Genomic DNA, 27,635 nt, shown 5'->3' on the forward strand with positions numbered 1-27,635 from the left:
AAAACTGATCGTAATGAAAGGTTCGGGACAGAGTTAACCATATAATGATATTTTAGTGAATCAGTAGAGCTATCGTTGAAATAATATCTTGTCGCTTGGCGGTAAAAGATATTGATTATCAAACTCATGAATCTGCACACTGGACACACATGGTGACTCACTTCCGCTGCTCTACGATTTACAACAAATATGCTTGACCCTTGTTTTCGCACAGAAAGTGTTATATTCATGTAGCTTTTATGTAGCTGTGGGTCGGCACCGCGGCACAGTCGTTAGCACTGCTGCCTCACAGCTCCAGGGTCCCGGGTTCTGTCTGTGTGGAGTTTGAAGTTTCTCCCCGTGTCTGCTTGGGTTTCTCCTGGGTGCTCCGGTTTCCTCCCACAGTCCAAAGATGTGCAGATTAGATGGATTGGTCATGCTAAGTTGCCCCTGAGTGTGCAAAGGTTAGGTTGGGCTACTGGAATAGGGTGGAGGCGTGGGGCTTGTGTATGGTGCTCTTTCCGCAAGGGGGTGGACGGTACAGAGTCGATGGGCCGAATGGCCTCCTTCTGCACTGTAAATTCTAAACTTTATGTATGTGAACTGTGTATTTATTTTCATACAACAATTCATAATCAATCTAAATGCTCATAATTATCAGCAAAACATTTCCGACGGTTGTGAAATATAAATCCACGAGATTGTTGCTTTGTATTTGCGTGAGAGAGTGAAGTCGTCGTCTCGGGGGAGAGAAAGACAAAGAAAGAGATACATGAGCAGTGACTTTCCTATAGGAAAAGACCAGAAGGCGGAATATTAAGGTTATACTCAGGGGAGATATAATTATAGACAATAGTCAAACCAAATTGGATTTCCATATTTATCACAAGAAAGCTCTAATTCAAAATGCAACTAAACAATGACGAGCATTATATAAATGCACAAAAATCAACTTAAAACATAAACAGAACAGGAATTACATAACTGGACGTTGACTACATATTTACTGTTGTATTAATATTGAGAATATGGGCTAAGAAAATTTTATGTCTTTTACTTCAGGTTTGCCGAGAAATTGGTCGTGCAGGTTCGTCTGCATAACTGTATTTCGTTCCATACACCTGGGCCGGCGTGTCTTGCCAATTTATAGGCTGAATCAGGTTTTCAATTGGTTTGATGTGCAATATATTAATTTCTGGTGGTTTAGTTCCCAATGAAATAATTGAATGGAATAATTCAACACATGGGAATGCCCCAGTTTTAATAAATGATGCCTCCACCTTGGCAGTGGAACTGAGAAGAATACTCCAGCTTTAAAATACCTTTCGTCAGGGGAAGTGTGCGCCTCCGATTAGATTATCATAGATTATCATAGAATTTACAGTGCAGAAGGATGCCATTCGGCCCATCGAGTCTGCACCGGCTCTTGGAAAGAGCACCCGACCCAAGGTCAACACTTCCACCCTATCCCCATACCCAGTAACCCCACCCAACACTAAGGGCAATTTTGGACACTAAGGGCAATTTATCATGGCCAATCCACCTAACCTGCACATCTTTGGACTGTGGGAGGGAAAAGGAGCACCCGGAGGAAACCCACGCACACACGGGGAGGATGTGCAGACTCCGCACAGACAATGACCCAAGCCGGAATCGAACCTGGGACCCTGGAGCTGTGAAGCAATTGTGCTATCCACAATGCTACCGTGCTGCATTTATTACCTATCTCTTATTGCTGGTGAAAATGTGGTGATGAGCTGCCTTCTTCAACAGTTGCAGTCCATGTGATTTAGCCACACCAAGCCTGCTGTCAGGAAGAGAGTTATAGGAATTTTAACGCGGTGGAGCTAATAGTATATCTTTTGCTTTACTTTTTTTAAAGATCATACGTGAACATGATCCTGCATTATTATTCAGAAGATTTCTTCGTTTAACAATCTTCATTTAGTCATTTTTGCAGTCCCGCCTGCTGCCTCGGGTTCATTTATAGTCACTGATTCTGAAATCGTGTTTCATTAATCACTTTGGATCGGACATATTCCTCCATGCATTGCACAGCTATGTTGTCCAGTTGAGGATCGAACTTATTGGCGAACAGGCGTTCCTGTTGGACAATCCAGTGTAGGTCTCCAGATCCATAAACACAGAGTAGATGGCGGTACCTTCCTGTGCAAGGCGGGTATGGTGCTCCTTTCGCTACGTCACCAGCCTCAAAAGACCATTTGACTGCTCGGGTAACAACCGGGTCACTCTTGTAGTGCCCTGGAATGTACGGTGTGGAGCCTGGCATCTCAGGCATTCTCTGCAGGGTTGCCCAGATGTGTTCGTCGGGGCTGTAGGTGTCCTCGGACCACTTGAAAAACGCCTGAATTTCCGTGTTTGCAAAGAGAGCACTCACGAATTTTCTAGTGACAAGAATATATGCACCTCCCACGTACATGGGGCTGCCTATGGGTGGGAGGCTTTTCTTTCGACCTGTTCGGACGACACTTCGGCGTACATCATGATGAAATTGCCATCGGCTCTGAAAGAGAACACAAAGGGTAAATGCTTATCATTTCCCAATTGAATCTTCATTTTGCTAACACATCAGGACTGGCAACGATAACCATAACGTCCCATAGTCTCAGCTACTTTGTATTCTATCTATTTTATTTGTTCATGAGAAATATGCGTAGTTCATACTGATATGCAGAAGAGTCGAAAGTGGAATTATCGGCGAAACGACAAGACGGCGGCACATCGCACTGTCAGTAATGGCTGATTTAAGAGCAATGATAGAAGACGTGTCGCGACGCAAGCACAGAACCGATCCTCACAATTAGACTGAAATAAAATAAGCCAATTATCCGCCATAATTGGAAGGCATGTGCTTATAAACAAGGTATTAAACAATAAGGTTTATCTCCCCTGGTCTTTAGTTGTCTGGAAATGGCTAAGAACACGGTAACTACCCTGCTCTTGTGTCCATATTAAATGACCCCAATTATGACGAATCCAGCGACCGTTCCCCATATTTAAGTCAGGACAATACAGTGAAAGTACAGTAAAACCACTTAAAGGAGATAGTTTGAGAATCATTGTGCTGCTTTGAGGAAAGTGCTGAAACGTACTAGAACAAAGAACAAAGAAATGTACAGCACAGGAACAGGCCCTTCGGCCCTCCAAGCCCGTGCCGACCATGCTGCCCGACTAAACTACAATCTTCTACACTTCCTGGGTCCGTATCCCTCTATTCCCATCCTATTCATGTATTTGTCAAGATGCCCCTTAAATGTCACTATCGTCCCTGCTTCCACCACCTCCTCCGGTAGTGAGTTCCAGGCACCCACTACCCTCTGCGTCAAAAACTTGCCTCGTACATCTGCTCTAAACCTTGCCCCTCTCACCTTAAACCTATGCCCCCTAGCAATTGACCCCTCTACCCTGGGGAAAAGCCTCTGACTATCCACTCTGTCTATGCCCCTCATAATTTTGTATACCTCTATCAGGTCTCCCCTCAACCTCCTTCGTTCCAGTGAGAACAAACCGAGTTTATTCAACCGCTCCTCATAGCTAATGCCCTCCATACCAGGCAACATTCTGGTAAATCTCTTCTGCACCCTCTCTAAAGCCTCCACATCCTTCTGGTAGTGTGGCGACCAGAATTAAACACTATACTCCAAGTGTGGCCTAACTAAGGTTCCATACAGCTGCAACATGACTTGCCAATTCTTATACTCAATGCCCCGGCCAATGAAGGCAAGCATGCCGTATGCCTTCTTGATTACCTTCTCCACCTGTGTTGCCCCTTTCAATGACCCGTGGACCTGTACTCCTAGATCTCTTTGACTTTCAATACTCTTGAGGGTTCTACCATTCACCGTCTATTCCCTACCTGCATTAGACCTTCCAAAATGCATTACCTCACGTTTGTCCGGATTAAACTCCATCTGCCATCTCTCTGCCTAAGTCTCCAAACAATCGAAATTCTGCTGTATCCTCCGACAGTCCTCATCGCTATCCGCAATTCCACCAACCTTTGTGTCGTCTGCAAACTTACTAATCAGAACAGTTACATTTTCCTCCAAATCATTTATATATACTACAAAGAGCAAAGGTCCCAGCACTGATCCCTGTGGAACACCACTGGTCACAGCCCTCCAATTAGAAAAGCATCCTTCCATTGCTACTCTCTGCCTTCTATGGCCTAGCCAGTTCTGTATCCACCTTGCCAGCTCACCCCTGATCCCGTGTGACTTCACCTTTTGTACTAGTCTACCATGAGGGACCTTGTCAAAGGCCTTACTGAAGTCCATATAGACAACATCCACTGCCCTACCTGCATCAATCATCTTAGTGACCTCCTCGAAAAACTCTATCAAGTTAGTGAGACACGACCTCCCCTTCACAAAACCGTGCTGCCTCTCACTAATACGTCCATTTGCTTCCAAATGGGAGTAGATCCTGTCTCGAAGAATTCTCTCCAGTAATTTCCCTACCACTGAAGTAAGGCACACCGGCCTGTAGTTCCCGGGATTATCCTTGCTACCCTTCTTAAACAGAGGAACAACATTGGCTATTCTCCAGTCCTCCGGGACATCCCCTGAAGACAGCGAGGATCCAAAGATTTCTGTCAAGGCCTCAGCAATTTCCTCTCCAGCCTCCTTCAGTATTCTGGGGTAGATCCCATCAGGCCCTGGGGACTTATCTACCTTAATATTTTTTAAGACACCCAACACCTCTTCTTTTTGGATCTCAATGTGACCCAGGCTATCTACACACCCTTCTGCAGACTCAACATCTACCAATTTCTTCTCTTTGGTGAATACTGATGCAAAGTATTCATTTAGTACCTCGCCCATTTCCTCTGGCTCCACACATAGATTCCCTTGCCTATCCTTCAGTGGGCCAACCCTTTCCCTGGCTACCCTTTTGCTTTTTATGTACGTGTAAAAAGCCTTGGGATTTTCCTTAACCCTATTTGCCAATGACTTTTCGTGACCCCTTCTAGCCCTCCTGACTCCTTGCTTAAGTTCATTCCTACTGTCCTTATATTCCACGCAGGCTTCGTCTGTTCCCAGCCTTTTAGCCCTGACAAATGCCTCCTTTTTCTTTTTGACGAGGCCTACAATATCTCTCGTCATCCAAGGTTCCCGAAAATTGCCGTATTTATCCTTCTTCCTCACAGGAACATGCCGGTCCTGAATTCCTTTCAACTGCCACTTGAAAGCCTCCCACATGTCAGATGTTGATTTGCCCTCAAACATCCGCCCCCAATCTATGTTCTTCAGTTCCCGCCTAATATTGTTATAATTAGCCTTCCCCCAATTTAGCACATTCATCCTAGGACCACTCTTATCCTTGTCCAGCAGTACTTTAAAACTTACTGAATTGTGGTCACTGTTACCGAAATGCTCCCCTACTGAAACATCTACCACCTGGCCGGGCTCATTCCCCAATACCAGGTCCAGTACCGCCCCTTCCCTAGTTGGACTGTCTACATATTGTTTTAAGAAGCCCTCTTGGATGCTCCTTACAAACTCCGCCCCGTCTAAGCCCCTGGCACTAAGTGAGTCCCAGTCAATATTGGGGTCCCAGTGAGTCCCAGTCAAATACTACAAAGGAAGTCTAGAACATGAACATGCGAAAATGCGTGTATTAAGGTAAAACCTATTTGACAAATGTATTGGAGTTTTGAGGATATAACTATAAGAATACATAAAAGGAATTGGCGGATGTGGAATACATGGATCTGCAAACAGTATTTGATAGGCTTGTAGAACACAGGAGACAAAGGGTCAGGACAAGGTCGGGTCATTTAGGAATGAAATGACGAGAAATGTCTTCACACAAAGGGTTTTAAATATTTGGGATTCGCTACACCGAGGGCTATGGATGCCCCATCACTGAATATATTTAAGGCTGGAATAGACAGATTGTTGGTCTATCGGGGTACTATGAGATATGGAGAGGGGCGATAGGATGTATTTGAATACCAGAATAAGGCACGGCCATATTGAATAATTGAGCAGGCTCGATGGGGCATGTCGTCTCCTCCTGCTGCTATTTTATATGTGCTTACACAACTGGAGCCAGACGATCAGCACCTTTCAATAATCCGCCACTTCAAACATATAATCAATTATGTTTTGTTATTTCATAGAATTTACAGTGCAGAAGGAGGCCAATCAGCCCATCGAGTCTGCACCGGCTCTTGGAAAGAGCACCCTACCCAAGGTCAACACCTCCACCCTATCCACATAACCCAGTAACCCCACCCAACACTAAGGGCAATTTTGGACACTAAGGGCAATTTATCATGGCCAATCCACCTAACCTGCACATCTTTGGACTGTGGGAGGAAACCGGAATATTTAACTACAACCACATCCTGCAAGGAGGTTCTTCCAATACTTAAACGAATTCGTATGATCAAAAAGCTGAGATATATCGGGCAAAACAGCAACAGGCTCTGCCTTTGTAAGGGAGAAGAAGGGAGCGAGGGAGGGCGTCAGACAAGCAGAGAGAGCTGGACATATGGATGGATGGATAAATGGATGGATGGATGGATGAATGAATGGACGGACGGACGAACGGATGGCTGGACAGATGGACGAATCAGATGGATGGATGGGTGGATAGATGGACGGAGGGAGTGTTGTGCGGATTGAGGGAAGGAAGGACGGAAGGAGGTAGGAATGGAATGACGGATAGACGCAGAGGGAGGGCGAGGAAGGAAGGAAGGAAGGAAAGAAGGAAGGAAGGAAGCAAGGAGGAAGGAAGATGGGAAGAAAGACTAGGACAATTAATAGATGCATCACGTGAGCTCAGATATTTACCTTTTTGAAATTTGGTGGAACTACTGAGTCCATAATATTTGAGCCGTTCATGGCCATGAGACTGTTGACTATCTCCTTGTTGGTTCTGGCTGGAAAGTCTTGTCCGCAGACATTGATTAGGTATCTCCAGGGAACAGGGCTCTGTAGCAGCTCTTCCATGCAGTTAAGGTCGGCCTGAACTCGGGACCATGAGGCATATATCACCGACTCTGATTTCCCGGCAATGAATACATTATTGAAACAGGAAGCGATGGCCCGAACCGCCGAGTGAAATGACTTTGGAGACTTCCTGTCCACATGGACACAATACACATTCTGTGGAACATAAATGCTTCTCAGGAGCCTCTCAAACATCTCAATGTTGGTATGAATCACCATAGAATAGGCGAGTGGGAAGTCACTTTCCTCCGTACTTAAGGGAAAAGTGATATATTTGCGGTTTTTAATGAAATGGCGACAGTCTCGGGTCATTGTTAAATAATCGGTTTCGGTGAAGATATTATGTTTGTTTGCGATTGTGATCGATTTTAAACGAGCTTCTCCAATGGCTTCTGGGTCACCACTAATAATCTTCCAACAACTCGAGTTCTTTTCTGCCAGGTCTAAGGGTTCATATCGCACAACATAGTTTAGTTTAACTGGTTTCCAATAGTTTTCGAATGAATTATCCCTCAAACTAAAATATCCACAAAGAAAAGTCAAAGAGAGTCCACTCACTATATATAGTCCTTTCATTCTCCAGCAAAAGTACTGATCCAACATTGTTATTGTTCTTCCACCGGTATTTTAAAGATCCTGATTCTCAGATATAATTGATATTAAGATGGTTTTTGGCTTTAGAAACAATTTATTCAGCAATTAGAATCAATTGAGCGCCAAAAGTGAAGGCAGTGAGTAATTGAAATCCGATGCTTCTCGGTGAAGACAGGAACTTCGCATTCATCCGGATTCAAGTGACAGATCCCACCTTCTCCTCGGCTCTGGAGCTCCTTTCTGACGAGTCTTTGTGTTTGGTCAGACTTCCTCTCACTCTCGCACTCTCTGTGCCCTTTGAATCTCTGGTTTGTTTAACGGCCCTTTTGCTAATCACAGAGGTTCGATTCTTCCTTCGCAAAAATGTCGATAACAATTGGTTGTCTTCTCATGTGTTGATAAGTGTTCACGTAGACATTGTCTACTGCCTTTTCTATAATTTAAACATTTTGTTCAAACTTTTCTCAGAGAAGTAGCAGGAATTTTAGGTGGATCTCCCAAAATAATCCAGGTCCTATTCAATAAATAGAAGAAACGTGGTAATAGTTTAACAAAATTCAGAACCATGTATCTTATTCTCAACTATGGGAATTAAAATGTAGAATAAATTTCATTAATTTTGCGCGATTGAAATTTTGCGCATCACAAAACGGTTTTAAAGCTAATGAAGTATTTTTAAAAATATCGCTTCTGTTGTGGTGCAGTGCACAGTATCATCCTTCGGGAAGCGGACTCCGTGCTGAACAAAGAAGAGTGCAGCTCAGTCTCATTCATAAGACCATAAGTCCATAAAGACATAGGAGCAGAATTAGGCCACTCAGCACATCGAGACTGCTCCGATATTCAATCATGGATGATATTTTTCTCATCCCCATTCTCCTGCATTTTCCCCATAACCCCGGATCCCCTTATTGATCAAAAACCTATCTATCTGTGCCTTAAAGACACTCAGTGGCACAGCGAATCTCAAGCAAGTTTGCCAAAAATATTTTTCGCAAAACCTCATCAGGTTAATCAGGACAAAAGTTAGCATAAAATATTGTGTCGAAATTAATTACCCCTCGCCCCGCCCCCCCCCCCCCCCCCCACCACCCCACCACCCGCACACACGCACACAAACGCCATGTTCATTTTAGGTATTGCGTTAAAATAAGGTCTTGGGGATGTAGATCGGTATGGATCTGAACAGGAAGCAGGGCCTGGGCAGTACATTCATTTTGATACTCTGCACCCTCCAGGCTAGGGAAAGTACGAGTTTGTCCCATCTCTGCACGTCCTTCTTTACCTCCACCACCAGGCGAGTCAGGTTCCATTTGTGGTACCATGTCCAGTCATGGGCACTTTGGATCCCCAGGGAGTGACATTTATATTGGGCTTGTTTAAATGGTTGTCCCTCCAGTTCTGCCGTTCTCCCTTTCGCATTCACTGGGAAGATTTCAGTTTTGCTCAAGTTGATTTTGTAGCCCGAGAAGGTTCCAAATATTTTAAACGGAGCCATAATCCGCTCCATGCTGCTTTGGCGGTCCGAAACATAGAGGAGGACGTCATCCGGATAGAGTGAGACTCTGTGCTCTCTCTCCCCTCTCTGGATCTCCTTCCAACCTTTTCCGTTCTGAGGGCGATCACCAATGGTTAGATCTCCAGGGCAAATAGGAGTGAGGACACTGGGCATCTCTGCCTTGTACCCCTGTGCAGCTGGAAGTATTTAGAGCTGGTGATGTTGGTCTGCATACTCGCCATGGAAGTGCTGTACAGTGGTTTCACCAGGTGGTGAACACTGCCCTAACCGTGCCAAACCGTTCCCATACCTCTATGAGGTACTTCCATTTGACACTGCTGAAGGGCCTTTCTGCGTGCAGGGAGCTGATTGCCTGTGTACTCTCCCCTGGTGGGGTCATTATCACGGAGGCACCTAATGTTCGATGTTCGCTCTCTACCCATAAAAAAGCCCGGCTGATCATCTGCGACCACCTCTGGCATGCAGTTTCCCAATCGCCTGGCCAATATTTTGGCCAATGTTTTCGCTCGTTTACATTGAGCAGCAAAATGGGACTGTCGTACCCGCAAACAGTCGGTCCATTGTCTTTCTTGGGTATGACCGAGGTTGAGGCTTGTGCTAGCATTGGTGGCAGAGTGACCCTTGCTATCTGCACATCTTCCACAGGTGTAGGGCCAGTGCTGCCACAATGTGTTTGTGGAAGTCTGCCAGAACTACGTCTGGTCCTGGGGCCTTCCCCATCTGCATGTTGTTGATGATCTCCGTTCGAACTGTCCCCAGTTCTAATGGTGTTTCAGGCCCGGTTTACTATTCTCCAAAACGACTGGCATTTCCAGTCGATCGATGAACTGCTTCATTATCAAATCCTCTTCAGGGGCCTTGGAGTCCCCCGAAAAAGGCCTCAAATGATTTATTTACCTTTTTAGGTTCTTACTAGCTTGTCATTGTTGTCCCTAATTTGAGCTATTTCCCTCGTGGCTGCCTGATTTCTCAGCTGGTGAGTCAGCAGACTTTGTCTCCGTGTTCGTAGTAGACCCCCCTTGTCTTAAAGAGCGGGTGCATTACCTGCCGAGCAGAGAGCAGGTCAAAGTCCATTTGTCGCTTTTAGCTCTCTGTCAGAAGTTCTATGGTTGGAGCCACAGAGTATACCAGTCCACCTCCAGCCGGGAGTCGACCAGCTGTTGACGAGCCACTCTCTCCTCTCTGTCTGTACGTGATTTGTAGGCTACAATTTCACTTCTGATCACTGTATTCAGCATGTCCCAGAAAGTGGAGGGTGAGACCTCCCCATTCCGGTTGTCGGAAATGTACCCGTCTATGGCCTGTGATATATTCTCACAAAATGCCTTATCCGCAAGGCGAGCCATGCCCAACCTTCATGGGGCTGTTGGGGACGGCCCAACTGCAACCTCATATCCATGTAGTATGGAGCGTGGAATGAGATTATGATTCTGCTCCTACTATCCCTGGAAGCACCGCTTTCCCCACTACAAAGAAGTCACTGTGTGTGCACACCCAGTGTACTTGGGAAAACAAGGTGAACTCTTTCTCCCCTGGGGTTGGGAACTTGCATGGATTTATATGCCCCCAACTGCTCCATAAATGTGTCCAGTTATTTCGCCAGTTTTGACGTCTTCCACAATTTGTGGTTTGAATGGTGCAATGAGAGAGGATTAATTGCGGTGCGAGACCATTCAGGAAAGAGTGACCATAATATTACTGCACAGTATGTTCAATTACAGAATTCATCATTAAGAGGAAGAGTTAAGGCCCTGAACTTAAAGAAAGCTAACTTTGATAGTATGAGACCTATAAATTGGCTAGGAGAAACTGGCAAAGGTTGATCGTGAAGAGGCAATGGCAAACATTTCAATAACACATGGATGAACTTCAGCAATTGTACATCCCTGTCTGGCACAAGAGTAAGACGAGGAAGGTGGCTCAACCATGGATAACAAGGGGAATCGGGGATAGTGTTGAAGCCAAACAGGAGGCACATAATTTGGGCAGAAAAAGCTGCAAGCCTGAAGACTGGGAGAAATTTAAAATTCAGCTGCTGAAGACAAAAGGTTTAATTCGGAAGGGGGAAAAAGAATACGAGAGTAAGCTTGCAGAAAACATAAAAAGTGACTGCAAACCCTCCTATAGATATATGACGAGCAATTGACTGGTAACAGGAAATGTAGGTCCCTTGCAGTTAGAATCAGATGGATTCACAATGGGCAACACAGATGGCAGATAATTTGAACAATTCATAGATTCATAGAATTTACAGTGCAGAAGGAGGCCATTCGGCCCATAGAGTCTGCACCGGCTCTTGGAAAGAGCACCCTACCCAACCGCACACCGCCACCCTATCCCCATAACCCAGTAACACCACCCAACACTAAGGGCAATTTTGGACACTAAGGGCAATTTTGGACACTAAGGGCAATTTAACATGGCCAAATCACCTAACCTGCACATGTTTGGCCTGTGGGAGGAAACCGGAGCACCCAGAGGAAACCCACGCACACACGGGGAGAACGTGCAGACTCCGCACAGACAGTGACCCAAGCCGGGAATAGAACCTGGGACCCTGGAGCTGTGAAGCAATTGTGCTAACCACAATGCTACCGTGGTGCCCTACAGTGCTACCGTGCTGCCCTACAATGCCACCGTGCTGCCCTTTGGATCTGTCTTAACTAAGGAGGACACAAATAACATTCCAGAAATGGTAATGATCAGAGTGTCTAGCGTGAAGGAGGAACTGAAAGAAATCCTCATTAGTCAGGAAAATGTATTTGGGAGATTGATGGGATTAAAACCCGGGATGTCCCCAGGGGCTGACACTCTGCATCCCACAATACTTAAGGAAGTGACCCTAGAAATAGTGGACGCACTGGTGATCACTTTCCAGCATTCTATAGACTCTGGACGAATTCCAATGGACTGGAGGGCAGCTAATGTACCCCTCCTTTTTTTAAGATGGGGGTTAGCCTGACATCAGTGGTGGGGAAAATGCGGGTGCCAATTATTAAGGATGAAATAATACAACATTGGAAAGCGGAAACAGGATCGGTACAAAATAGCATGGATTCACTAAAGGGAAATCATGCTTTTGACAAATCTTCTGGGAATTCTTGAGCATGTGACCAGTAGAGTTGACAAGGGTGAATGTTTTGTATCTGGACTTTCAAAAGACTTATGGCAAGGTCCCACACAAGAAATTCGTTAGCAAAATTAAGGCCCACGATATTGGGGGTAATGTATTGACGTGGATAGAGAACTGGTTGGCAGACAGGAAGCAGAGTGGGAATAAACGGGTCCTTTTCAGAGTGGCAAGCAGTGACTAGTGGGGTACCGCAGGGTTCAGTGCTGGGACCTCAGCTGTTCACAATACATGATTTGGACGAAAGAAGTGCATGCAATATCTCAAATTTGCAGACGGCTCTAAGGTGGGTGGCGGTGTGCGCTGTGAGGAACAAAGAACAAAGAACAAAGAAATGTGCAGCACAGGAACAGGCCCTTCGGTCCTCCAAGCCCGTGCCTACCATGCTGCCCGACTAAACTACAATCTTCCACACTTCCTGGGTCCGTATCCCTCTATTCCCATCCTATTCATGTATTTGTCAAGATGCCCCTTAAATGTCACTATCGTCCCTGCTTCCACCACCTCCTCCGGTAGCGAGTTCCAGGCACCCACTACCCTCTGCGTACAAAACTTGCCTCGTACATCTACTCTAAACCTTGCCCCTCTCACCTTAAACCTATGCCCCCTAGTAATTGACCCCTCTACCCCGGGGAAAAGCCTCTGGCTATCCACTCTGTCTATGCCCCTCATAATTTTGTAGACCTCTATCAGGTCGCCCCTCAACCTCCTTCGTTCCAGTGAGAACAAACCGAGTTTATTCAACCGCTCCTCGTAGCTAATGCCCTCCATACCAGGCAACATTCTGGTAAATCTCTTCTGCACCCTCTCTAAAGCCTCCACATCCTTCTGGTAGTGTGGCGACCGGAATTCAACAGGAGACTCCAAGTGTGGCCTAACTAAGGTTCTATACAGCTGCAACATGACTTGCCAATTCTTATACTCAATGCCCCGGCCAATGAAGGCAAGCATGCCGTATGCCTTCTTAACTACCTTCTCCATCTGTGTTGCCCCTTTCAGTGACCTGTGGACCTGTACTCCTAGATCTCTTTGACTTTCAATACTCCTGAGGGTTCTACCATTCACTGTATATTCCCTACCTGCATTAGACCTTCCAAAATGCATTACCTCACATTTGTCCGGATTAAACTCCATCTGCCATCTCTCCACCCAAGTCTCCAAACAAGCTAAATCCTGCTGTATCCTCTGACAGTCCTCATCTCTATCCGCAATTCCACCAACCTTTGTGTCGTCTGCAAACTTACTAATCAGACCAGTTACATTTTCCTCCAAATCATTTATATATACTACAAACAGCAAAGGTCCCAGCACTGATCCCTGTGACCACTGGTCACAGCCCTCCAATTAGAAAAGCATCCTTCCATTGCTACTCTCTGCCTTCTATGACCTAGCCAGTTCTGTATCCACCTTGCCAGATCACCCCTGATCCCGTGTGACTTCACCTTTTGTACTAGTCTACCATAAGGGACCTTGTTAAAGGCCTTACTGAAGTCCATATCGACAACATCCACTGCCCTACCTGCATCAATCATCTTCGTGACCTCCACGAAAAACTCTATCAAGTTAGTGAGACACGACCTCCCCTTCACAAAACCATGCTGCCTCTCACTAATACGTCCATTTGCTTCCAAATGGGAGTAGATCCTGTCTCGAAGAATTCTCTCCAGTAATTTCCCTACCACTGAAGTAAGGCTCACCTGCCTGTAGTTCCCGGGATTATTCTTGCTACCCTTCTTAAACAGAGGAACAACATTGGCTATTCTCCAGTCCTCCGGGACATCCCCTGAAGACAGTGAGGATCCAAAGATTTCTGTCAAGGCCTCAGCAATTTGCTCTCCAGCCTCCTTCAGTATTCTGGGGTAGATCCCATCAGGCCCTGGGGATTCATCTACCTTAATATTTTTAAGACACCCAACACCTTGTCTTTTGGGATCACAATGTGAACCAGGCTATCTACACACCCTTCTCCAGACTCAACATCTACCAATTTCTTCTCTTTGGTGAATACTGATGCAAAGTATTCATTTAGTACTTCGCCCATTTCCTCTGGCTCCACACATAGATTCCCTTGCCTATCCTTCAGTGGGCCAACCCTTCTTCTGGCTACCGTCTTGCTTTTTATGTCCGTGTAAAAAGACTTGGGACTTTCCTTAACCCTATTTGCCAATGACTTTTCGTGGCCCCTTCTAGCCCTCCTGACTCCTTGCTTAAGATCCTTCCTACTTTCCTTATATTCCACGCAGGCTTCGTCTGTTCCCAGCCTTTTAGCCCTGACAAATGCCTCCTTTTTCTTTTTGACGAGTCCTACAATATCTCTCGTTATCCAAGGTTCCCGAAAATTGCCGTATTTATCCTTCTTCCTCACAGGAACATGCCGGTCCTGAATTCCTTTCAACTGACATTTGAAAGCCTCCCACATGTCAGATGTTGATTTGCCCTCAAACATCCGCCCCCAAGGAGTCTGCAAAGAGGCTGCAGGATGACTTGGACAGGCTGGCCGAGGGGGCAAATATTTGGCAAATGCAATAAAATGTGGGTAAATATCGAGTTTGGTGGCAAAAGCAGGAATGCAGATTATTATTTGAATGGTGACAGTTTGAGAAAAGGGTAAGTGCAACGAGACCTGGGTGTCAAGGTGGAACAGTCGCTGACGGTTGACATGAAGGCATAGCAGGCAATGAGGAAAGCTAATGGCATGCGGACCTTCATAGCCAGTCGATTTGAGTAAGTTGGCTGCAGTTATATAGGGCCTTGATGAGGCCACACCTTGAGTATTGTGTTCATTTGTGGTCTTCTAGTTTGAGGAAGGGCATTCTTGCTATGGAGGGTGTCCAGCCAAGGTTCATCTGGGATGGCCGGACTGACATATGAAGAAAGATTGGATCGACGGGGCGTGTGCTCACTGTAGTTCAGAGGAATGAGAGGGGGTCTCATAGAAACAAATAAATTCCTGATGGGACTGGACAGGCTAGATGCAGAAAGAATGTTCCCGATGTTGGGGCCGGCTGGAACTAGGGGTCACGACATAAGAATAAGGAGTAAGCCATTTAGGGCAGGTATGGGGAAGATCTTTTTCTCTGATAGTTTCAAACTTGTGGAATTCGCTATCACAGAAAGTTTTTAGGGCCAGTTCGTTGGATATATTTAAGAGGGGTTGGACGTGACCCTTGCGGCGAAAGGAACCAGGGGTATGGAGAAAAAGTGGTAGTGGGAGACTGAGTCTGCATGGTCGGCCATGATCATATTGAATGGTGGTGCAGGCTCCAAGGACAGAATGGCCTATTCCTGCACCTATTTTCTATGTTTCTATGAATTCCTCCTTGATCTCCAAGTGCCCTCTTGCGAGGAACTTCCTCCATCCACCCTCCGGTGCAGCTCGTCGGTCCCCATGATCTGGCCTGGCCGCGTTCCCTCGCCTCCTGCGTCCGCCACCTCAGCCACTCGTGGCTTCCGCCATTATTTCTTTCGTTGCCGGCTCTAATGTTGCTCTGCATCATCTCTTGTGACGTTAAATAGGATGAGGGGATACTTATCCCTGCTCTAGCAGACTATTTTGAGTATCAGAGCAAAATTTCGGGTTCTTAAGAGGAAAGGCACCTTTCCTTTGTCCGCTTAGCACATCCCCGTGACTGGAAGATGGAAAGATTAAGTTTGATGGGACATTACATAGGCAAATAATCAATTTTCTGAGCAAAAGTAAATAAATAAAGGTCAGCATTCCAGTATAATAGGTTGGATGTATTACTCCGCCTCACTCCCCGTTTAAGGTGCCCATACTCATCCTTACACATTGTCAGAATGGATGAGGTTACATGATTGTGGGTGAAAGGGGAGGAGAACACTGATATAAGAAGTGAGCAAGATTTATGAAATGGACACACCCTGCCCCCACAAACATCTATCCCCCAAAATACACTGTACCCACATACACACTCTGCCGCCGCACGAATTCTGTTCCCACACACAAACATTCCCATCACATGCCATAACTAATTCAAAGCTCCACAGCTTAGCCACTTCGTTCTTCCTCTAACACTGACCCATCTAACTCACAGTCTCTGAGCCCCTCACACTCTATTCCAACACCACCCTAGCACCACACGTCCAATCTCCCCCATACACTGACTGTTTCAAACGGCCTCCAGTCCCTCACTTACTCGGGTTTTGATGGGTTCCACTACCTCTTCGACATATCCCATTGCGTCCCGTCAGGATCCCACTCCCCGGAACCTCCACTCCTCGGCAGCTCTTCTCCTCTGTTCCCCACACCGCTTTAGCTCCCCATTCAGCTTTCATCGGCGGCCGGAGTCTCCGTCCTTCTTAGCTACCCAGCAGCCCATCCCCTATGTAATGTCCCTCCCCCGCCCCCGCCCGCCCATTTCCATACCTCCCTTCCCTTGACTCCTCGGGACCACTCCTCAGCCCCCCCGCAATGCCCCTCATCAGCTTACTGCACCGTCCCTCCAGCGTCCCAGCACCTCCACGCGTCAGCTCCCAGGCACCCTCTCGATTGGGTCTAGCCCTCTCGCTATCCCAAACCCGCCACGCGCCCCGAGGGCCCAGGCTCACCGTCGCTGCACATCTAATCACAGTTCATGCATCTCCCACATTTGCTAGCGAATGGGCGGCATGGCAGCATTCACGCTCCAGTGTCCCAAGTTCGATTCCCGACTTGGTCCACTGGCTGTGCGGAGTCTGCACGTTCTCCCCGTGTCTGCGTGGGTTTCCTCCGGAAGCTACGTGCTGTTAGGTGTATTGGACATTCTGAATTCGCCCTCTGTGTACCCGAACAGGCGCCGGAATTTGGCGACTGGGGGGTTTTCACAGTAACTTCATTGCAGTGCTAAGGTAAGCCTACTTTCATAGAATTTACAGTGCAGAAGGAGGCCATTTGACCCATTGTCTGCACTGGCTCTTGATAAGTGCACCCTACCCAAGATCCACACCTCCACCCTATCCCTATAACTCAGTAACCCCACCCAACACTAAGGGCAATTTTGGACACTAGGGGCAATTTATCATGGCCAATCCACCTAACCTGCACATCTTTGGACTGTGGGAGGAAACCGGAGCACCCGGAGGAAACCCACGCACACACGGGGAGGACGTGCAGACTCTGCACAGACAGTGACCCAAGCCGAAATCGAACCTGGGACCCTGGAGCTGTGAAGCAATTGTGCTATCCACCATGCTACCGTGCTGCCCATTTGTGACAAGGAAGATTATCATTATTATCATACAACCTATGAGCAAAAAACACGGATGGGAAACGACCTGTAATTGGAGAAGCATCTGCATGCTGAATTGTCCAATCACTTTATCTGGTTGACTGGCATTTTGAAAACTACCTCTACGGACGGCAAGAAGGATTTTGCGGGCTACATCCGCATTGTACATTGGGCAAGCCTGGCCTAAACGAACACGCATAACTCGTTGACCACCACCATATTCTCGTCCCGCCAACATGTGACAATCCCCACGGGGATTATGAGGAATCATTCATTGATTTCCAAGTTGGTTGGGCTTCACTCAGCTCGTAAACATGGGAACTCGTAATCAACGAGCCCCAGAGGCGGATCAATGTGTGATTCCTCGTGATCATCGTGAGGGTTATGACACCAAACACCTCCACATCACCGGATGAGCCAAACATCGAAACACCACCAGGACGTTCAAAACACCCGACCAACAAAATCCGCACCACTACCTAGTAAGCTGAGGCACACACTATTCACTGAGCCCCAAATTCAATCAGACCAACTCCACCGACACAGCATCACACACACAGAACAACATTCTTTAGCCACAATACCTGCCGCACAGCCATACACAATAAACCAGCAACACATCTACATATCGATCCCAAAACTGAACCCATTGACTCAGCCACAAAACCACAACATAATAACCCAACCCCACCCTGTACGACACTGACCCAGCCACCCAGAGGCGGAATTACAGCACATGGTGCCCTGTGCACAGCGTCATTTGTGTCCCCCACCCCACCCAGGGATCTGCGGGCAAAGACCACCCCTCGCAAACACGGTCTCTTCCTCCCCACCCCTCGCACACACTCTCACTTTCTCCTGCACCTCTCGCAGACACTCTCTATTCCACTTCATCCCTCGCACATTTCCTCTCTACCCCCTTCCACACCACCAACATCAGAAGTGTAGTAGGAAGTGTTGAGGTGCAGGAGCTATAAGACAATGTGTTGGCCATGTAATTTCTCAATATTTCATAACGTTGTTTTCTTATGACGTTATCATTTGAGTCATTAAAATTACGCTTTTTATGTAAATTATTTGAGCGCTGTTTGGTATTTTATTTCAACCCATGAATTAATGGATCATTATTCTTTAGCATAGCTAGAAAATCATCCTGCAAACGTTCAATTATGTAATTAAAGCCGATTAAAACTTGAATTATACAGCTTTACCAATAAGATATGCGCGTTTATTGTGTATGGCACAGTGGTTAGCATTGCTGCCTCACAGCTCAAGGGACCCAGGTTCAATTCCGGCCTAGGGTGACAGTGTGGAGTTTGCACTTTCTCCCCGTGTGTGCGTGGGTTTCCTCCGAACGCTCCGGTTTCTTCCATAGTCTAAAGATGTGCAGGGTTGGCCATGATAAATTGCCCATAGTGTCCAAAATGTTGTGTGGGATTACGGAGATGGCGTGAAGGGATGGGCTGAAGTGGGATGCTCTTTCGAAGGGCGGTGCAGACTCGGTGGGTCGAATGGCCTCCTGCTGCATTGTAAATTCTATGATACAGAAGAAAACTAGGTAAACTCATCTGTTAAGATACAGATCAGTCATAAGGACAGAAAAAGATCAAGAGGCTTAACAGCCCAATCTTGTTCATATATTCCGATCTACATATTAATTAATGTGTGCAATAATTCATGCAGCAAGCTCTTTGTTCTGTCAATTCAAGCTACTGCAAATCTAAAAGAACTCTTGGGCTAATAAATTAATGGCTTATATAGTACCTCTCCGAATTTCTACAGTATTCGAGGATGTTCTAGCAACCGGATCAATCGTCAAATGAATCTAAGGCCATTTATGCATGTACATTCAAGAGTCGATATCTAATGCAATTATACCTACCGCTATATCACTCTCAGGACTGAAAATGAATACAAAACACAAAAATTTACATTTAAGCTATGTGCCACTCACCATTCCTAACCCTCATGCTAACTCTTTCAAATAACCCGTGTGGCTCTTCTGGTCACTATCAGAACACAGAAAGCTTTACCGTGGGACTGCATCTTGATCAGATTATTCCAATTTTTTTGACATTCAATTGTGACTGTGGTTAACTTTCGTATATCTGACACCTATACATGTAATATTGTCAATGCTTTATACTTCGGCAATTCTTACTTTTGATCTTATTTTCCCATTATTTATGGAAATCATTTTATTTCCTTCTTTATAACTTTTTTCGATCAACCAGCGCGCCCAAATCGCAATTTGTGAAACCTTTCTTTATACCTGAAAATTGAGCCCATTCTTACACCAGATACTAGGTTGATAAAATTACTATTGATATAAATTCAGAGGTTATTAGGGCATGGAATGTTCCGACCCTATCTAGTAGCAGGAATAGATTACATACCAAGTTTAATATCTGACCGCATTCGATGTGAACTATGCAAAATAGTGCACAGTTCTTTCTGAGAGATGTACAATGACGACGATGGGACAATAAACTTCATCGATGCTGTGAAATTCTACGGCTTCCACATGGAAATTGGATACCATTTCAGGAATACATCGACTGATGAAATTCATTAGTTCGCAACATATTAAGTAAGGAAAGACATTCTTATCTGTTTCCTCAACTTTCTTCTCCTTCCTGTATTATCTTTTGATCAAGGTAACATACTCTCATATCTGATCAATCATCATCGTTTAACAATATACATAAGCTAAGTTTAACATTTACGACTATGCTTCAAATAGGATAAAGCAATTGATAAAACCTCTTTAAGCTTGGAGAATTTGGCTTTACATGATCATTATAAAATAATTATTAGGTTGGAAAGCCTAAAGAGGTCGTGTCCCTGGTGCTAACATTATATTATAGAGGCGATTGGCTTAATTCACTCTTGGTTGCAATAACACAAAGGACGAAAGGACATTAATCAAAAAGTGGATTGCCTTGTTCTATCTGAGGGCATGAGCTTTAAAGTGTACTGATGACCTACTCTCTGTGCTAGGGTGGGGTATTTACGCTCCAAATGTGCTTCTATCTTCTGGTAAACTACTTGTGCTCTCCTGGTGCTCATCCTAAGACGATGGTTGCTGCCCCTAGAGCACTTAAAGGGGCAGTTGGCACCTCTCCGGATGGAGGCTACTATCAAGGTCAGTTTACTCCTGAAGGAGCCTGAATACACTTGTCTCCCGCAAAACAGTCAATCCTACACAATCAGCGTTGTTTTACTGGGGGATAAGGGGTGAAGGAGAGTGAATGGGGTGGGTGAAGGCGGGGTGGGGGGGAGGAATGAGGTTGAGGGAGGAAGTGTGGGGATTGCGAGAGGTGCGATTAGTGGGTGAGGGAGGGATGGGGTGAGGGAGGAGGGATGGCTAGGTAAGGGAGAGGGTTGGGGTGAGGAACATGGGCTGGGGGTGGGGGTGGGTGGATGGTAGTGTGAGGATGGGCGCTAGTAGATAAGCGTGGGAGTGTGGCTATGTTATGGGTTTGAGGGTGGGTAAATGAGTGGTAAGGGGATGACGGTGGAGAATAGAGGGTGAGGAATGGTGATGGGGAAACGAGGGAGAGAGATAGGCAAGTGAGGAAGGGGATATGGGGAGGCGAAAGAAGGGGGATGGGAGATTGAAGAAAATGATGGGAGTGAGGGAGTGGGGATGGGAGTTAAATGACTGAGGTCTTCGTTCCCGCCATCCGGGACTGCGATTTATAAGTGCGCCCTTCCATCTTTAGCCCCGCACACGTGGGTCTCGCGCTTTCTCAAATTCAGACGTCCGAAAGCTGGGCGCCAATCGCTGATGCACGCCTCAGAACTACAACTCCCATCAGACACCGCGGATTGGGCGCCTGATTGCTGCCACTCTTTACCGCCAAATGCCGCATGGGTAATGTCGTTCTCCCCTTGATTGTGTCATGAAAAAGCTGCCACTCCTTAGGGATTGGCTCAGCAGAATGATTGACATGTACATTCTGGAAGGGATTTCAAGAGAGTCCTGTCTCTTTGAGAAAGAGTCAATTTTAGCCCCCTTCTCTCTCCGCAGATGCTGTTAAACCTGCTGCGATTGCCCAGTATGTTCTCTTCTAGCTCTCTGTCTGCTTGGCTGTGAGAGATTATCTCAATATTTTGGAGCCCCTGTCGTTTGGGAGCCCTGTGCCAGGCACGGTGTGATTGATTGTAAATCATTCTTACCAGCCCAGCACATACATGCCACTGACCAAGGGCTGCACGCATTCCCCACTTAGCCAGCCCGGTACCCACATCCCACTGAACCAGCCCCAAATCCATACCCTACACAACCAGTTCCAAACCTATAACCACTTTCAAAGCCCCACAACTCACTTAGCGACCCGGCAAACGGACACCACTGGATCAACTCCGCACCCGCATCCCACTGATCCAGCCCCACACCCGCATCTCACTGACCCAGCTCCAAACCCACACACCAATGACCCATTCGTTTCCAAACCCCACTGACCCAGCCAACACCCACGTCCCACAGAAGAAGCCCCAAATCCACGCTCCACTGACCAAGGTGCAACTCACACACTATTCGCACATGCAGAAACCCACTCCCCACTGATCCAGCCCTGTATCCACACACCACTGGCCAAGCAACACAGAGATACCTCACAGGCTCACCCGCACCTTATTGACCCAACCCCACACTCGCACGTTACTCAGCCAATCCCAGCAACATCCCACAGCCACACCCACTGAATCATCCCAGACCCACAAACCACTGACCAACCGAACACCCAAACATCACTGGCAGAGCCCTCACAGAATCACCCTACTGGCTCAGTCCCACACCCACAGTTCACTGACCCAGTCCCGAAACCACACCCAATGATCCAGGTCCGCTTCCTACACCCCACTGACCTAATACGTCAACCACAAACCACTGATCCAACCCAACACACACACATCACTGACACAGCCCTCATACAATCACCCTACTGACTCAGCCCCACACACACAGCCTACTGACCCAGTCTCCAAACCACACCCAATAATCCAGTCCTGCATCCTACACCCCACTGACCTAATAAGTCAACCACACCGCACTGAAACAGATCCGCACGCACGCAGTCGAATGAACCAGTCCTCGTCAACACTCCTCCAGGCGAAGCTCATTCCCACAGATACTGACAGGTCTTAACCCGCAAACCTCAATGATCTATCCCCTCATCCCTGTTCCTCCCGATATCTCATTTACTCAATTTTAGAAAAAATTCTTTACTGACCAGCTGTCACATCCAACTGACCAACTGATGATATCTCATCTATTACACTAACCCACGGCTAAACCACCACATCTACACAACAGCGATCCACCCCCACTTATGAGTATCCTGTCTCACAAGCGATCTCCTTGCCGCATCTTTCGAAGTGTAGTGAACAGAACAGCGACTTACTCTACTGATCAAATCCCATAACCCATCAGAAGCCGCAATACATCTCTCTCAACAGACACATTGCATTCACCCAGCATTACACCCACACTTAATTTTCTCAGCCACGGGACCAAACGCCCATCCACAAATCGTTCACTTCTCTCTCTCTCTCTCCCTCGCTCCCTCAGACATGCGCACGACTGACCCAGCAGCGGCATCCACGCTTCAATTACCCAGCCTTAAATACACAACCTACTGTCCCGATCTCACAAATGGAGCCCGCTGCCAAAACCGCACACGGACATCCCACTGACACAGCTCCACAGAGTTCTGTTCTTTCAGCCCCACGTCCCTAGTCCAGTTGCATGACCAGTCGTGCCACTGCCCTACTCATCCACATACACAAATCATTAACACGACCCTGATCCCTACCCTACAGGACTTGTAAAGATTAGCTGATTAGAAAGATTCTACGTCACTACTGTTTGCCTTGGGATCCTTCAACACTGTATTCCCGGTCTCATGGCCCCACTCCCTTCCTACCCCTCACTAACCAAACCCCAAGCGTGGGCAGGACAGAGTGTACTTTATCTGTTTGCATCTATGATGTGGAGTGGCATCCGGTTAATGACGAAACTATTTGTTCCATTTTATTGCAGTTTCTGTTGATAAATCTCCTCAGTAAAACCAGGTTCTCTCATTAAAATCAGAAATATTTCCTCATTGCTGAGCAATGTCTTGCCATAAAACTTGTTAATAATTGACATATGTTCTGCCCCGCAGGGATGAAACTCTATTTTATTAAGGATAAACCAGGACAGGTAAAATGAAAAAGAAACCGCTTGAATTGTACATCTTGATGTTTTACATGCGAAATTAAACTGACACTCAAGGCGGATAGTTCAGGATGGGTTGTCATACTGAGAATCCACATTGAGAAATTGCACATACAAACCTGATGTATAGTCCCTCTGCAGTAAAAATAATAGGTCACACTAAGAACCTTGTGGAGAATATAGCCTAGCTTGTACTACAAACTTTTCTGAGAGTACCCGAGCTGGGTAAAACTTGCTGGTTATTATTTTACAGAAATTGTGAAAGAGACACTAAATAGATCGAGGATTAATAAGACTACTGCATTTGAATAGGGCATGTTTAGTATCTTGGTCCTATTTCGGATTATTTTCAGTTGAAGTTACCTGGAAACACGAAGGATAATCACCCTGCTTTAGCACTCAGGTGCAGATAAGATGCAGTTCCGTTAGATTAGTTTATATGCGTCCTTGCATCCCATTCATCTTATACAACGTTCTGGCTGTCTCATAACAGCACAAAATAAAATAACTCATCGAGCGAGAGACGGAGAATACAGTTTATAGGATTCCAGGGATCATTCTTGTGAACCTCCTCTGGACCCTTTCCAAAGGCAGCACATCCTTCCTTAGATACGGGGTCAAAAACTGTTCACATCCCAAACGGGGTCTGACCAGAGCTTGATACGGCCTCAGAAGTACATCACTGCCCTTGTATTCGAGCGCTCTCGACATGAATGCTAACATTGCATTACCCTTCCTAACTGCCGACTGAACCTTCACGTTAACCTTAAGAGAATCTTGAACAAGGACTCCCAAGTCCCTTTGTGCTTCTGATTTCCGAAGCATTTCCCCATTTAGAAAATTGTCTGTGCCTCCATTCATTCTTCCAAAGTGCATAACCTCACACCTTTCCACATTGTATTCAATCTGCCACTTCTTTGCCCACTCTTCTAACCTGTCTAAGTCTGCCTGCAGCCCCCCTGCTTACTTAACACTACCTGTCCCTCTACAGATCTAATTCCGCATGTCCACACTGACTCTTACCACCTTTTACAGACGCACCATAGAAAGCGTCCTACCTGACTGCATCACAGCCTGTTATGGCAACTGTTCGGCCCAAGATCGCAAGAAACTTCAGAGAGTCGTGAGAGTCCATCACACGAATCCACCTCCCATCTATTGACTCAATCTACATCTCCCGCTGCTAGGGAAGGTGGGCAGTATAATAAAAGACCCCTCCCACCTGGCTTACTCATTCTTCCAACTTCTTCCATCGGGCAGGAGAGTCTGAGAACACGGACGAACAGATTAAAAAACAACTTCTTTTCCGCTGTTAACAGACTCCTAAACGACCCACATATGGACTGACCTGATTACACTCCGGTATGCTTCACCCGGTGCCGGTGTCTATGTATTTACATTGTGTACCTTGTGTTGCCCTATCATGTATTTTCTGTTTATTTTATTTTCATGTACTAAATGATCTGTTTGAGCTGCTCACAGAAAAATACGTTTCACTGTACCTCGGTGCACGTGACAATACAAAAATCCAATGCAAACAATGCCTTCATTTCCTTCTTCCAGAACATTAATGTATATTGTGAAAAGTTGTGGTCCCAGCACAGACTCCTTAGGCACATCACGAGTCACCGACTGCTACCTTGAAAAAAAATCTTTATCCCCACTCTCTGCCTTCTGCCGGTCATGCAATCCTCCATCCATGCCAGGATCTTACGCTTAACACCATGGGTTCTTAATGTATTTAACAGTCTCCTATGAGGCACATTGTCAAAGATCTTCTGGAAATCTAAATAAATCAGGTACGCTGGTTCTCCTTTGTCTAACTTCCTTGTTACCTCCTGTCATGTGAGAGTACCTTTAAGAAATGGGTGTTTATAAATGGGTGTGTATATAGATATCTGTAGTGAGAGTACCTTTAAGAAATGGGTGTTTATTACTGCAGTGATGTCAGAGAATGGATGGAGCTGGGATGCCTGTCAGCTTTTTACTTTCGCTTTAGGCTTTTTGCTGCAGGGTGGGTTTGGTTTCATTTTAGTTCTGGAGAAGCTGCAATCACAGCAGGATGTGTGTGAATCTCTGCAAGCTCATGAATGTCCATTTGCTGATTTCAACGTGGTAACTGTACTCAGTAGTGAAGTTAAACCTGAGGTGCTTCTGTTAAATGTTTTGTTTTAAGTCTTATGGATGTTAAAAGGAAAGCTCAAGGATGACTTAGTGTTGTATACTTTGGGGGGTGTATTTGAATTAATGGTTGCTAAGATGTTCACTGTATGTTTTTAAAATGTTAACTTGAGTTCATAGAATAAACATTGTTTTGCTTTAAAAAATATTTTTCCATTTCTGCTGCACCACACCTGTAGAGTGGGCCGTATGCTCCCCATACCACAATCTATTAAAAGTTGTGGGTCAGGTGAACTCCATGATACACTTTGGGGTTCTCTAAACCCTGGCCCATAACACTCCTCAAAGAACTCTAACACGTTTGTCAGACATGACCTCCCCTTGTCGAAGCCGTGCTGACTCAGTCCAATTTTATCATGCACTTCCAGGTACTCCACGACCTCATCTTTAAATAATAGACTCTAAAATCTTACCAATGACCTAAGTCAGGCTAACCGGCCTATAATTTCCCGTCTTCAGCCTCCCTCCCTTCTTAAACAGCGGTGTTACATTAGACACTTTCCAGTCCTCTGGGACCCTCCCTGCCCCCAGTGATTCCCTTTCTAATATAATGTGCGAGTTTCGTCTATTTATCTTTCCACAGGTGCTGCCAGACCTGGTGTGTTTTTTCAGTCTTTTCTATTTTCTTTGCAGCTTTCTAGCATCCGCAGTGTTTGCTTTTATTATTATGGTGATATTTTCCTCACACGGACTGCAACCGTTCAAGGAGTGGGCAATGAATGCTGGCCTTACTAATGGCGCCCACGTCACGTGAGTGACAGAATGACACGGCCCTTTCAGTCGTGATGGTATTCTTTTACAGCCGTGTTTGAATCGGCATCAATAGAATGTCTGTTCGCAAATAACTTCTCAGTGATAAGATAGTGCGTTGCATGAAAGGTTAAGCACTGCAATTCACTCAATGGGCGCTAGCGGCAATGTCTGTTCCACCCGCTGGCTTCTGTTCATTGTCCGAGATGATATCTTGCACCAAACAATGGAAACAGAAGTTCCACCTTCCATCCTCTCCCTCATATTGCTCAACTGCTAAATGTGTTTTTTTTCTATAACTATTCGGTCACATCAATTCTTTCAGGTAATGTTTACATCACATATTATATTTTCAAATAGCCCATATTATTTCTCTGGCAACTAGAACCCCGTGCTTGGATGAAGCACTATTTCTCATTTAGAACTGGCAGTAACACTTTCAGAAACTCTCGAACACATGAAATATACAGGATTGCTCTGCTTTAGTAATATTTATACAGCTGCATTGAATCAGAAATTTCAAGCATTACGTGGGAGATTTAAATTGGAAAGTAAGGTAAAAATTCAGGAACTTTCCGATCATTCAATATCTACTTTCTCATTGTGTATCAATATCACATCTTGAATTCAGAGGAACAGTCTGCCAAGAACAAGGGTATGTTTTTGGATAATGTTCCTACATAGAGATGTTGCAAAACTGAACACTCAGGTCCTTACTCAGGGTTAGTTTTGTTTACGGTCAATGTTAGAGATTCGGAAATGGAAATCCACCAATATCTGAACAACCTTCATATTGATTTTGTTAAATAACATTAGTAGGTTAAACGGTAATATAATTTATAGCTATTACAGCTAAACATTTCCCATTTCCGATTTAAAAAAAATGTTTACCTTGCAGAGGTAGAAAACCAAATGGCGAACAACTTTGTCCGGCTTATTTAAAAGATGTCCGTATATTATTCAGTCTTACCTTGTGTAGTGGCGTCTGATTCTCGACTGGAATTGTCAGAATCAGTCTTTACGGTGTTGTACAGATTGTGAAATCGCTTCA

The 27,635-nt window shown here is 45.8% G+C and overlaps 1 protein-coding gene across 8 annotated transcripts; it reads right to left on the reverse strand.

The window, feature by feature from the left end:
• Positions 1–76: 76 nt before the first annotated feature.
• Positions 77–27,635, reverse strand: LOC140410286 (beta-1,3-galactosyl-O-glycosyl-glycoprotein beta-1,6-N-acetylglucosaminyltransferase 3-like). 8 transcript variants are annotated; one of them, XM_072498263.1, is made up of 3 exons: positions 27,555–27,635; positions 6,801–8,067; positions 77–2,503 (listed from the first exon to the last, which is right to left on the reverse strand). In XM_072498263.1, the coding sequence occupies exons 2-3, from the start codon at positions 7,560–7,562 to the stop codon at positions 1,970–1,972; spliced, it is 1,296 nt and encodes a 431-aa protein (XP_072354364.1). In that variant the 5' UTR covers positions 7,563–8,067; positions 27,555–27,635; the 3' UTR covers positions 77–1,969. The 8 variants fall into 8 exon arrangements, with proteins under 8 accessions (XP_072354364.1, XP_072354369.1, XP_072354365.1 ...); XM_072498268.1 differs by lacking the exon at positions 27,555–27,635 and adding an exon at positions 27,476–27,531; XM_072498264.1 differs by lacking the exon at positions 27,555–27,635 and adding an exon at positions 25,156–25,486.

This window comes from Scyliorhinus torazame, chromosome 4, assembly GCF_047496885.1.
Source record: "Scyliorhinus torazame isolate Kashiwa2021f chromosome 4, sScyTor2.1, whole genome shotgun sequence".
Classification (NCBI taxonomy): domain Eukaryota; kingdom Metazoa; phylum Chordata; class Chondrichthyes; order Carcharhiniformes; family Scyliorhinidae; genus Scyliorhinus; species Scyliorhinus torazame.

What these genes read in the sequence shown, in the direction of transcription:
- LOC140410286 (XM_072498263.1), bottom strand. Translation starts at nt 7,562, where the DNA reads ATGTTGGATCAGTACTTTTGCTGGAGAATGAAAGGACTATATATAGTG. An exon ending in TTCCACCAAATTTCAAAAAG is followed by an intron (nt 2,504 to 6,800) that starts GTAAATATCTGA and finishes GTTCTCTTTCAG; the next exon opens with AGCCGATGGCAATTTCATCA.